The sequence below is a fragment of the Ursus americanus genome, chromosome 5 (genome assembly GCF_024610735.1).
Source record: "Ursus americanus isolate L20-20 chromosome 5, mUrsAme1.1.p, whole genome shotgun sequence".
In the NCBI taxonomy this organism is placed as follows: domain Eukaryota; kingdom Metazoa; phylum Chordata; class Mammalia; order Carnivora; family Ursidae; genus Ursus; species Ursus americanus.
Genome location: NC_142131.1, coordinates 53,576,300 through 53,589,904, shown reverse-complemented (window position 1 = coordinate 53,589,904; position 13,605 = coordinate 53,576,300). Strand labels below are relative to the sequence as shown.

Here is a 13,605-nt window from a genome sequence, read left to right as displayed (position 1 = left end):
TGAATGAATACTCAGATATGTGTCCATGTTAGAAAGCTCATCCCCTGCCAGGGTCACAGGGGTCAGCGGGCCTCTAGAACTGTACACAAAACTGGGCAGATGAGGCATATTTTTTTCGGAAGAAAGTTGGGAAGCCTCTACCACCTTGTGTATTGGGAGCTAGGCTAGAAGCTCTGTGAAGGTAGGGAGGGACCGTGCGTGGTTCAGGTTCTGGTGTACGTCCAGCCTCTGGCCCAGTGCCTGGCACACAGCCAATGTTCCATACGCACACGTTACACACAGCGATGAGCTCACAAAGGGGCCTGTGGCCCAGGAAGAGTGGCGACAGTGGAGGAAAAGAAGCTGGAGGCAGGAGAGCAGATAAGAACATGCAGGGCAGAGAGCAGCGTGTCTCCTGCTGGCGGGGTGGCACGGGGGCAGGTGCCAGGCAGCAGGCGGTCACGGTCTGGTTCTGCCGCCGCCGCCGGGAGGGGAGCAGAGGCGGGTGCAGCAGGGCCAGAGAGGACGCGGGGGAGAGGCTAGACTGGGGCAGACAGGGTTAGAGCTGTTTGCGGTTTCTCAGGGGTGGGATCTAGTGTTTAGCTGGCAGCACAGGTCTGGAACTCAGGTATAAAAAGAAAAGCCATCAAACTAGAGAAAAGGTGATGAGCTAGGAGAGGGTAAAATCACCCACAAGTGGAGAGGGAGGGAGGAGAGGAGGGAAGCCCCCAGGACGGGAGAGTTCCAGCACTGAAGGAGTGGTTAGAGGCACAGAAGGACCAGGAGGGGGGCTGCAGAGGCCCCAGAGCCGGTCGCACCCACGCCCGGGGCTGCAGAGAGGCCTGGAGGCCCCAGGCTCGGAAGCTCAGAGGTCGCAGGCCTCTAGGAGCCACGGGCACAGGCAGCATAGGAGTGCAGCGCGAAGGCCGCTGCCAGCAGGGCAGAGAGGCCTGGAGGACGACGGGCGTCAGTGGACGGGACACCGACCCTCCCTGCTAGCACAGGGGAGAAGCGGGATGGGCAACAGCTGGAGGAGGGACAGGGACCACGACATGGAGGGAAAGCTTTTAGAAGGGACGTGATGAAAGAGAGCTGGCAGTGGAGGAAGGTTGAAGTCACCACTCTGACTTCCCAGATGCTTCCTGGAGTCGGTCTTTCACCAAAGGTTGCCAAACAGGGGGCTTTCCGACACTGAGGCAGATGCTTTGAGGAGTTTTAGGGACAAGAGGTCCCTTTACTTTCACAGGTCAAGCTGAGTTTGACCATCAGACTGCCTTCAACCATCACCGGGCCACCATAACCAGAGGGACCCAGAGCTGCACGAAGAAATGGGATGTGGCCAGGAAGGGCGACGGGAACCGGCCCCCCCCCCTTCAGGGTGCAGGAAGGGCCGCTGGCTGGACAGAGGGAGGGAGGGGCATGTCTCACCTGCCGTTGCCGTACTTGATGCGAATGTCGCGGCTGCGGTTGAGCTCCTTGCCGTCCTTGAACCAGCGGTAGGAGGGCTGAGGGTTGCCCGCCGCTGCCTCGCACTTCAGGGACTGCCTCTCACCCACCTGTCCCGTCTGGCTCTTCATCTTCTTCAGCTTGGGCCGGGTGGCTGTGGGGTACAAGGCAGGGAGGTGAGCATGGGGGTGGGGGCGAGGTGCCAAGTGTGCGCAGTGGAGGGAGGGCCCCTGTCTTCAGGGGTGGAAGGGTGGCCGGGGAAGCCCCCTCTCCCGGGGTCATTCCCCACTTCAATTCGGTCACCGAGGGTCTGCAGTGATATCAATGTGGCTGCTACCTATGGCGCTTCCTTCACACCCGGAATGACACTGGGAGCTTGACCTACGTTAGCTTATGAGAAAAGCCTGTGAACTCCCTGCAGTGATGCAACCCCTTGACAGATGGGGCAAACTGAGGCTCAGAATGGTGAAGTCATTTTCTCAGGGTGCACGGGGACTCAAACCTGGGTCCCCTTAACTTTGGTGCTCATGATCGAACTCCTGTCCCAGATGGCCAGGCCTTCGCCGGGCCCAGAGGACACAGGAGGACCAAGATGACCGACTCGGCTCCTGCCCTCAAAGTTCAGTGCGGCAGGAGAGCTGTGCCTGGTACGCGGAGCCTGGAGGTGCTGAGACCTAGAGGAGCGACCCCAATCCGGGCTGGGGAAAGAGCTAACTCAGCTACGAGCTAAAGGGTGCTAAGGGGCTAGAAGGGGTAGGAAGGGAGGTGAGCCAGCCAGAGTCAGCGCTGTCGCGTCAGGGACTCATGTGGTCCGGGGGACGAGCTGACTTGAATGGGGCCAGTGGAGCAGCTGTGTGGGGGGCAAGGCCTGGGGCTCTACTGGGGGACACAGGGCCTGCAAATGCCGAGCTGAGAGGCTCCTCCCATTTTTCTTACACAGAATTCCATTTCCACGCAGATCTCCCATGCCTCATCTCCTTGCTCCCCTCCCCCAACAACCTACCAAAAAAGGGAAAAGTGCTCAATTCTCAGGAAGGTAAGGGCAAGCCCGTGTTCCCTGCTGGAGTATGTAATAATTTCCACCGGGACGGCCCTTGACAGGGTACACAATGCCTTCATGCATGCTCTCGTTCAGTCCCTGAGCCCTGTAAGGCAAGTGTCATTGCTGACACAGATGGGGAAGACGAGACTCAGGTTAAGAAACTTGCCCAAGGTCACATAGCCAGGCAGCTACAGAGCTGGGACCGAAGCCCAGGAATCTGCGTTTGCAACACGTCAGGCCTGGAGCAGGCTGGTGTCTGCTTTTACAGCCTGTGTGTCTTTCCGGGGAATGGAGAACATAACTGAAATTCTTCCAACAGCAGAAGCCAGGGTCTGCTAGGCCGGGGAGTTGTCTGGGGACTGAATGGTCCCGTCTTGGCTGACTCGGACGAAGGCAGCCAAGAGGGCTTGGCTATCGCTAGGGCTCCCTCACTGGACCTGCCCCTGAACGGCGGCTCGTAAGCGGGCAGTAGATGGGCGTGGGGTGCCCGGGCGGAGAGAGCAGAAAGGGCTCCTGAAGCTTCGAAGATGATTACAGAGACTCAAAAACAACAGTGCTTGTGAACGATTTTGTTCATTTTAGAACGTTTAAAAATACAGATAAAAGAAGACAAACTCCTCCACCCCCTTAGCACTCAGAAGTAAAACACACACACACACACACACACACACACACACACGCACGCACACACGTGCATTGTAAATAAACGGGATCAGCGTCAGTAACACGTTTCTTTTACTTAATGAAAGAAATGTAAGCCTTTGAGCTTGGCGATATTAACGAGAGCATTTCCCAAACTGAATTCTATAGGACACGAATATCCAGAGAGATGATAATAGATGTTACTTGAGAAAAGGGTTCCACGAGCAAACCAGTTTGGGTAAGAGAGTTCAAGAAGTATCATTACTGACTTTGGTCTGATTCTCCAAGCAAGGGTCTTAGAACTTTTTTTCTCAGAACCCTTGGTAGCATTTCAGAGAAGTAAAGTTACAAGGAATCGCTCTACAGCGTAACTTCTGTGTGCGTGTACACACACACACACACCTTTTAGCAATATCTTCACGTAATTCAAGATTCACGAAGTGTAAAAGGGTATACGGCTTGAAAAACAAGTCTCCCTCTAACTTCTGACCAGAGTCACGCAGGTGTCTTTGCAGGAGACAAGATTACCAGTTGTGTTTATATCATTTCAGAGACCTTTTGTGCATATATAAAAACCCCTAGTGTTCACACACGTGTTTTTCTCCTTTTCGTGGTTGCGTAATGTTCCTTTTATCAGCATATCCTAATTGATGTAACCACTTCCTGCCCTGGGGTTTTTTTGCATGTTTTCTCCCCGCGGCCACCTCATTACAAACGGGCCCCGCTTGGTCCAGCATATACACGCAATGTGCTCACCCAGGGCACGCAGTGTTCTCCTTCGCACTCCTCTGGCGTGTCCTGCTGGGTGGGCAGCGTGGCTCTCGACTCAGACCGCCTGGATCTGTCAGATCCAGGCTTGGCTACTTACTAGCTTTGTGTCCTCAGGTCACTACCCTAATCCTTTGGTGCCTCGGTTTCCTCACCTGTGAAATACGGGTGATAATCAGGGCTCCTACCTCTCGGGCTGACAGCCGTAAGCATTGTATAAACAACGCACGTGAAGTCTGGCTTGCACAGAGCATTGAACGGAGCTTAGCTCTGATTGCTTATTATTATCCACCACAGTTTCCTAGGGCAATCTTCCTGAAAGGGGAATTGCTGCATCAAAAGGGTATGCGAGCTTCCTCAGCTTTAAGCGTTGCCAAATTGCCTTCTGGAAAGGTTGCACCAATTTGCACTCCCACCAGTGAATGACAGGGCCTGTTTTTTCCACACCCTCACTAACATGAGGTATTATCACAGATTTAATCTTCGCCAATTAGCTAGGCAAAGATAACGTCTCTTTGTTGTTGTACTTTGCATTTATTTGGTTCTTGGTGAGGCTGACCACTTTTCATAAATGTATTGGCTCATTGTATTTCTTCTTTTTGAACTGTCTGTTCATGCCTGTCCTCTGTTTTTCTACTGCGTGCTCGTCTTACTGATCTGTAAGGGTTTTTATAAATAAATATTAAGGCTATTAGCCTTTTACTATATATATTTTTCCCAATTACCTGCTTGTTACAGTTTTTAATGCTGGTTTGGGGGTATTTTTTTGGACACCCAGAGGTTTTATGTGTCTTAACCTATCAGTGTGTTGGACTTTCTGGAAGATCATTCTTCTAAGTGTGACTGAAGTCCTGTCTCAGCATCCTTGTGCCTCACCTACACCACGCTCTCCTTCATCCGCTTGCTCTGGGGTCCCTAGTCACTCCTTATCAATAGTTCTTTTTTTTTTTTAAATATTTTATTTATTTGTCAGAGGGCAAGAGAGAGAGCACAAGCAGGGGGAGCCGCAGGCAGAGGGAGAAGCAGGCTCCCCACTGAGCGAGGAGCCCGATGCGGGGCCCCATCCCAGGACCCCGGGATCATGACCTGAGCTGAAGGCAGATGCTTAACTGACTGAGCCACCCAGGCGCCCCTCCTTATCAATAGTTCTTAACCTTAGATGCCACTGAGGACCACAAAGGAAGCTTTAAAAGTTAGGTAGGTGCCTGGAACATACCCTAGATGTTCTGAAGCAGGACCTCTAAGAGCGGGTCTGGGGGTGTGGGTTTTAAAAACATATAACATAAAGGAACGTGCACGTGTTTAAGCAGACAGCTCACTGACTGGCGCCAACCTAAAAACACCTTCATGGGTGGCTTTCCTCTAAAGTGGGGTTGACACCCAGTGATCTAACAACCTCCTTGTCAATGGGTGACCTCCAATTAGTCTTCTCGTGAACCGGGGACACACAGAGCTCTTTTCAAGTTCTAGGGTGCCTCCCCCCAATACACAGGGAATGTTGACCTTTCCTGCAGTTCTGAGACAAGGGGGCCTCCTGCCTTCCACCCACCTGGTGGGAAGAAATGGTGGTCGCTCTACCACCTTGTTTCCCGAGCGAGTCCTGATACAATTCTATGCACCGAGCCTGGGGCCGCTGCGAATGGCGGTGGTGATGGGGAGGGCGTGCTGACATACAGACTGACCCCAGAAACAGCAGGCATGAGCCCATGTTAGGGGGTCTGAGGAACTGGGGGTTCCAGAGGTGTTCCCTGTCACCAGTGGAAATTCCAGGACTGCACTTCAGATGACAAGGAGCCCACTGTCTAGTGAGGATTCTGTGTGACCCGAGAGCCATTTCTTGATAGTCTCCTCACTTCAGAACAACCCCATCTAGTTCGTGTGTTCCTCATTTGTTCATCCATTCAACCTACTGTATGCCAGGCACCGTTCTGGGCCCCGAGTACACAGTAGTGAGCAAGACCGATAAGATTCCTGTTCTTAGGGAACCAGAGTTTTAGTGAGGAGGAGAGACAACAGCAAATGATCAATAGGGACTATGAGGTGGTAATAAGCAGCTGCATAAAGGCCTCAAGGTGGGAATGAGCTTGGTGAGTTCGAGGGCTAAAAGAGGCGCATGTGGCTGGAAGGTTCTGGAAGGCAGGGGTAGTATGAGGGGAGCCTGGACAGGTAGGCCCAGTGACTGACGTGGGGCTGTGTGAGCCGGGGTGAGAAGTCTGGATTTGTTTTGCGCACCCCCCCCTTTTTAAACTTATGTGCCTACTAGAAAAGTTTAAATTACATATTTGGATTGCATTATATTCCTAGTCAACAGGACTGGTTTAGAGGATGACAAAATAAAAATAACTATACATTTGAATCATTCCATGTTCTTTTTTTTTTTTTTTTGCCGTGCTCTTTACAAAGAGTCTTCTTTTGCATCTATTAACAGCTCCTCACAAGACTCATCTAAGATACTAAAAACCATTCCTCCTGCTCTAACAGTGTCTGGTCCTGGTCCCTGTTCACAGAAATCTTAGTTCCCAGCTCTCTGAAAGCCAAACATGGGCTTTTTGAAAGGGAATAGGACTCTGAGAACAGACTGATTTTTTTTTCCCCCAGCAGGCAAGTCCCTTTAGGGGAGGGGAAGAAGCTCAGGGGGCAGGAAAGAGAAGACCCTTGAGGTGGCACTCCCAACAACACCCAAAGGACCTCTGCACCCTCACTCCTGGGCCCAGAGCCTCCTTAGGCTTTCTGTGTGAGGGCAAGCTCCCCAAGGTGGCCCGGGTTTGTTTGGTAGACGTGACCTCAGAGGCTTACACGTTGGGGAATGACCTGACCTTACTCTGTACATTTTAAAGTCATTCTTAAGCTGAGTCACCAGGGCTTCTCCCACTATGGCTCCCAGCCGCTGGATCCCGTACCAGCCCCTGGGGGCACCCAGGACAAAGCTAAGAGGCCGTTCACACAGCAGACCTCTGAGGACCTGGAGGTAGTGCTTATGGGGCCTAAGACATGAGTGGGCCAGCTCTGACTCCTGCCTGGGCACTCTCTCGGAACTGGGTCTAGTATTGTCTGGGTCTATTTTATGGCCCAGGGCTCAGAATGCAATGCTAGTGTGAGGTATGGAGGTCACTGTACGGGTCCCACGAGTGTCTTGGGGGCAAGGCTAAAACAAGCAGAGGAACAGGCTTCCTGGGATGGACAGGATTTGTCAGGGCAAGAGCTGGAGCAACCCTAGTGGGCAAGCGCTCACCGCCAAGTCAGCTGACATGCATTTACTGAGTGCCTACTGTATGCCAGGTTCGGTGCTTTGTCCTAGACAGAAATGATCTGGCCATGTATGAAGCAGCCCCTCCCACTCCTCAACGAGTTTAGTTTGTCCCTCTCTGTTATTGTTTTGTTACATAAATACATTTTTATTGTAGAAAAATTACACAAGTCAGGAAAAAGAAAAGCACATTTAAATCCATTCAGTCACCACCAGGGGGAAAAAAAAACCAAGGCCAACATTTTCAAATATCTCCTGCAAGACTTTTCTAAAATGTTTTATATCCTACCCTTTAGTAAATATATTATAAAAACATTTTCCCTAAATCTAGAAATACAAATCTAAATCATTTCAATGTCTGTGTCCTGTCTCATTGTTCCGATGAATTGGTTAGGTCGTCTCCAACATTCTGCTAATATTAACAATACTGCAATAAACTTCTCTACAAATTCGGCTTTGTAGCCAAAGCGAAGAGCCACAGCCTGGAGGGTCTGGACTTCCCCACACAGAGGAGGCACTCTCAAAGGCCGCCCAGCACATAGGAGACTACACAGATGAGAGACGTCGGGTAGAAGGAAGAGGAAGATCTGTGTGCCCAAGAAGGGGGTCCCAGGACTGTCCCTGCTACCCTGCTTCCCTGTGGCTGCTCCTTCCCCCCAGGTGAAAGGGCAGGCAGCAAGCTGATGGCCTGGGTGGCCCTTGGCTGTTGGGCAGCCCTCCCTTTACCTCCCTGAAGGTCTCCTCCTCAGACCCAGCCCTCTCTGCTGAGCTCCCCTGCTCCCTGAGAGCTCCTCAGCCATCCAGCTCCCTTCCTCCTGGCACAGTGCCCACCTGAGCAGCAGGACTAGGGCTCTCTGGAGGGGGGTTGTGGGGACGTCTCCTCTGGCAGCTTTATAACAATATGAGGACGATCTCTCAGGGATGACCCAGACTGCCACAGAAAGATTTCCCTTGAGGACGGGTCCTGTAAACCTCCAGACAGACCTCCACAGTGGCCACAAGCTGGGCCACCCATGGGGTATCTGGTGGCTTCTGCTTCCTTATCCCCTGATGCCAAGCCAGGGCTTCTAGGCTGTGCCTGTTTGAGAGGGAATCCCCACCAAGCATCACACTGAAGATAACAACAGCACGAACAACCAGGGCTGCTGCTTTCCCACATCCCAGCCCCGAGGCCGGGAGGTATGCTGCTGCCAGCAGCTTGACCTCATTCCTCCCGGCAGTGGGCGGTGGGTGCGGAGCCTGCTGAGATCTGAGGGCAAGACAGACGCCCAGGACAGAGCCAGGCAGCCCAGCCGGGAAGGACCCGGCCCGGCCTCCCTCCCAGCAACCAGGGGGCAGGGGCAGCGGACTCTTAAAAGGGTTAATGATCCTCACCTCATGACTAAGGCTGAGCCGTCCCCTTTGCAGGGCAACACCTGGAGACAATGCCTGGCATCAAAGTCTCCCACTGTCGTGCTGCTGGCGGCCTGCGGCCTGGCCCCCTCCCCACCCCGCTCGACCCATAAAGTGACTGCAGCCTATTGGAGGTTAATTACAGACTCCAAGTTCAAATGAGAAAGAAAAGAACAACTAAAAACACAGCTGGTTTAAGTGGGCACGGAGGGCCTTCTCTGTGAAACGGGCAGCCAGGTATCCTGCCTGTGGCCTGCAGAAGAGCCATCCACACTCACGGCCTGGCCTCCCAAACGGAGTGTGTGCCCTGCCGGGCCTTTTGGCTTCCCCCCCAGCAGCATTTCCTCAGCCAACCAGGCCCAGCCTGGTGCCTGGGCTTGCCCTGCCCTATTCTCACAACCATCCAACAAATATCCACCTCCAACAACCCTTATGATGTATCAGGCACCCACCTGACACCAGGGATATGGTGCTGAGCAAGGCAACATGGCTCCCGCCTTGGCTTGGGCTCTGCCTCCCGTTTAGGGCTCCGCAGGGGGCAGAGCCTCACAGAGGACAGTTTCCCTGCACTGGTGAGAAGCAGCCCCGACCTGCTGGGCTTTCAGCTCTACACCTGGCACCTCAGCTACAAGGTAGAGAGCAGAGGCCAGGGCCAGCTGGGGATGGCAGCTAAGAGGGGAGGCAGACCCTGTTCCGGGAGGGCGGGTGCAGAGGAAGGGGAAGGGAACGGGAGGAGGGGATAAAACTTGGGAGCTCTAGCGCCAACAGAAACCGTGCGCGCCTTAGAGCTTCTCCTGCCCCTCAGACGCACCCATCCACTGACACCCAACCCTACAGGACGCATGCGGGGCACCAACAGGCCTGGTCTGAGCGCCAGGGCTAACACTGTGGCCACCCCAGCCCCCTCAGCCCCCCTGCCCCCCCTGCCAGAAACGCTGGCTTCCTTGGGGCCCCTCCAAGGCAGAGGTGCTCAGCCCCCCGAGTCCGGGAGGTATGTGCCGCCGTTCCTCGAGTGGGCTCGGGGCGGTGAGGCGGGGACATGAGCAGCAGAGATGGGGGAGTGCCGGGGTGTCACCCACGTCTGGGGGACACCGCCCCGGTTCACAGGACAGAGGTGGCTATTGCCGGGCAGCGTACGGTCCATCGCACAGACACGCAGTCTCCCTGGGTTCTTACCAGTCCTCGGGGCGTGGGCCCCAGACACCCAGAGTCGCACAGGTGAGGCGCAGAGGGAGCGGCACAGCAACAGAGGAAAGGGTGGCAGCTGGGGACAGCGCAGGTCAGCTCTTTGTCCCCGCCTCCTGATTTTCTAGCTTCTGCCCTTAGGTAAGTGGTTTAGCCTCTCTGGGCCTCAGCTGACTCCTCTGTAAACCGCTTTCTGCCTACTTCGGAGGAAGGGAGGAAGAGAGGGGTCTCTACGGAGGGATGGAAGGCTTCTTACCATCGTCACCCCTTCCACTGCTGGGGGCAGAAGCTCGGACAGAGCGGAGAGGACATCCCTGGAAGGCCTTTACATTTGCCCAAACTCTGTTTAATCTCCCCACTGGGGAAGGCTGGGCTCAGGGCCCAAGTGTTGGGCCCAGCCCCGAAGAAGCCTTGGTGGGGAGCCCCTGCAGCTGCTGCACGAGGCCGCCCCTTGCTCGGGGGAACCCAGAGAGAGAGCCAAGGAGGAGATCCCAGAGCCCTGATCCCCTTCAGCATGGGCCTGCACTTCCCACCTCCTCAGCCTGGCTGGAGAAAGTTGTTTCTGAAGGTCTGGGTCGCGAGGCCGTGGAGTGGGGGTGGAGAAAGGGGAGGCACCTCATAGACCAGACAAGACCGGCTTCTCAGACCGGGACACACGCAAAGCCGCAGGATGATCTCAGGGCCGCTTTCTGAAGGCTCCGCCAAGCTCATTAGTAAGAAAAGCAACATCTTTGTATTAAAGCAAACAGACATATGATGGGGATTTTGAAGATAAAATAAAAATAAAAGAATTCCAAGAAACATTGGCTTTGATGGGGAAGGTCTTAGTAGGCACAATGCAAGAAAGGTACAGACAGGCCCATGCGCTCAGCAAATGCAGAAACCACAGTGGGTGCGGGGGGGTGGGGGCGGGGGGCAGGTTGCCAGAGGCCCAGCCTCCTCTCCTGCAAGTCCACCAACAAGCACGGAGAGCCTGGCACAGGCACTGGGGGGCTTGCAGGGCTGAAACACAGGCCTTGTGGTCCAGGCTAATGAGAGGGGGGGCTGGAAGGAGCTCACCCCAAAATGAATGACTGCCTGGATATTTAGTCACTGACGCAAACAGAGTATGTGGGAAAACAGTGTCCCCATCTCTCTCAAGACCCCTTTCTCCTGGGTTCCCTCTTCCAGTCTCCTTGTCATCTGTGACAACCGTCTCTCTCTTGACTCTCTCCACAGGCTGAGACCATTCACCTTCCACCAACCCTCTTACCCTCCTAACCCTCCCTTGTCTGCCAGGTCCTGCTTCAGCTCCCACCACCCCCGGTACCAACCCACTAGCAGTGACCACGGGGCACATTCGTCTCTATGTGCCTCTCTCCCATTCCGAAACCTCCTTGGCTTCGTGATGTCTGTAGAAGAAAGGCCACCCGCCTGACCCGGCCGACAGCCGGGGCCTTTGGGGGAAGCTTGCTGGGTCAGTGAATAGGCCCCCTTCCCACACACACCTGTCTGCTTTTCTCCCATCACTTCCCTTCAGGAATTGTATATTCCAGGCAAGCCAAATCACTGGCCGCTCCCCAGCTACGCCTATTCAGCACTTGGTCTGCCTCTGCGCCCTCTGCTCCCCCACCGTGCCATTCCCCGCACACAAGCACAGCTGAGAGGCTCAGACACACAGCCTTGGGGTCACACTGGTCTGGGTGCGCATCCTGGCTCCGCCCACTGCCTTGTGTAACTAGTAAAGCTACTCAGCCTCTCGGAGCCTTTATTTCCTTGTCTGTGGAACAGGGACCATCTCGCCCACCTCTTATCCTTGTGGCTGGAATTAAACACGGGTACGGTCTGTCAAGAACTGCACAGTCCCGGGAATGGAGAACTCCATACCTGGCCGCTCTCCTTAATCTAGAAGCCTCAGGATCTCCTCCAGGGCCACGGCCCTTCTCTAAACCACGCAGCCAGGGCAACCCCTGCCTCATGCAGGCTCCCTGAGCTTCTCCCCTGCCCTGTTTGGGGCTTCCTACCTTGGAGGAAACCGAGTTCTTAGCTTTCTAGACTGTGGGGACCTCGGGGACAGGATGTGTTGGAGAATCGTTGTGTTTCTGGCACCTGGCACGGAGCACGTGCTCGCTGCTCACTGGCCGAACAAATGAATGACCGATGTAGGGCTGCACTGTGACTGCTGGTGCTTCACAGTGGCCCAGAGCAAGACTGCTGCAAGCACTCAGGGGAGCGTGGGGCCCCTCCACAGCTACGCTCCGAGCCCTGTCCCACCGGACACTGCCCCCTGACTCAGCTCTCTCCTTCCCCCTCATCCAGACGGGCATCCGTCCCGGGACGGCAGAGCAGGGGATAAGGTGGGGACTTCACCCAGGACTACTCTTGGTCAGCCCACCAGGCTGCCCAACCACCGAGGGGCCCCCGGCCGCTTATTTGCCCTCTTCAAATAAGAGAGGGGCCGGAGGGGTCTCTGTGTACAGGAGTGAAAGGGCTTGGGAATGTTCTCCTTTGTTCCTAGACTAAAGTAGGAACTGGACACTCGGCCCATGTCAGGTGCTGAGGGTCAAGCTGGTCTTGGCCCCGGGGGAGACTCTAGCTGAGTGGAGTGTACATGCAGTGGGGTGGGCTCAGTGACGGGGAGGGGCTGGGGGCGGGCACGGAGGATGCGCCTCGCCCTGCCTCCTCACCTTGGGGCCGGATGTGCTCTGTGGAGGAGGCAAAGCTGGAGGATGACAGGAGTTAGCCCAAAGAAAGGAAACAGTGCTCCAGGCAAAGGGAACGACAGGTGCAAGGGACTGGGCAGGAGACCGCAGCGCACTCAAGGAACTGTGAGAAATCTTCTCTGACTAGATCACTATATGTGAGGGTGGAGACGTGAGCCTACAGCGGGCCAGGGAGGGGGCAGTGCCTCACAGGGCTGTTGCTCTCCTAGAGCCGCCAAACCCTTTGCCTCATTGGTGTGTGGACTTCTCTCTCGGGGCCTCAGTTTACCCAACTGTACAGCAAAGGCATTGCACCATGAGCTCAGATCCAGCCTCACCTGACTGCCCCAGAATTGCAGATACGACTGTTTCAGATAAGTCTAAAGTCACTAGACTGACTTTCAGCGAACCCACTGTTGGGCCTGGTTGGTCTCTCCTGACCACACACCATGTAGGGCAGCATATCTTCAGGACTGCATGTTATCTCCCAGCACCCTCTGTTCTATGCATTTGTTCAAGTGGTTTCCTTAGCCCGCAGGCCCGGTCCTTCAGGGCCCTCCTCCTTCTCATCCTCCAAAGTCTACTGAAACCCCATCTCCTCCAGGAAGCCTCCCAGATTCCTCTGATGGGAATGAGTCTCTCCTCTCCATTCTGTGGCAGCCCTGGCCAGGGCAGTCTTGCAATTGCAGTTAGGTCTGTCCACACCTACCTTGTCCCACAGACGGCAACCCCATTCCCCGAGGATGGCCTGTAGCCCCCAGCCACCAAGCCTGGCACGGATATGTTGGTTCAATGCCAGTGGGCCTGACAGGCTCCCTAAGGGGCTCTGCTCCAGGAGGCTAGCTGCCCAGCTCCATCAGTGGTTCCCATGCTTCAGCACCATCACAATCAACCAGAGGACTTGCTAAAACACACACACTGGCCCCCCAGCTCTGCAGTTTCTGTTTCAGTAGGTCAGGGGTGGGACCCAAGAATTTGCATTTCAAGCGAGTTCCCAGTTTATGCCTTAAATCAGGTTCCCACTGATTTATTTGAACACTGACCTTTGGCACAAGGGACTCGATAGGACAAGAAAACCACCCAGACTTGTGCCAGATCTAGCTGGACTCTCTGGACCCCTTGCTTGTTTTCTGGCTTGGCCACTTGACCCTAATAACCTCAATCTTCCCAGGAACACCGCCCTAGGGGTGCGACCTCAGGGCCTTGCAGCTGCCCTCCTGTGT

The 13,605-nt window shown here is 54.8% G+C and overlaps 1 protein-coding gene across 3 annotated transcripts in view; it reads right to left on the bottom strand.

The window, feature by feature from the left end:
• The window catches only part of NRG2 (neuregulin 2), a 174,902-nt gene that overhangs the window by 34,855 nt on the left and 126,442 nt on the right, over positions 1-13,605 (bottom strand). For all 3 annotated transcript variants that reach the window (XM_087862218.1, XM_045794533.2, XM_045794534.2), the window contains exon 2: positions 1,408-1,579. In XM_087862218.1, coding sequence (XP_087718344.1) covers positions 1,408-1,579 — 172 coding nt within the window. The remainder of the gene's footprint in view (positions 1-1,407; positions 1,580-13,605) is intronic.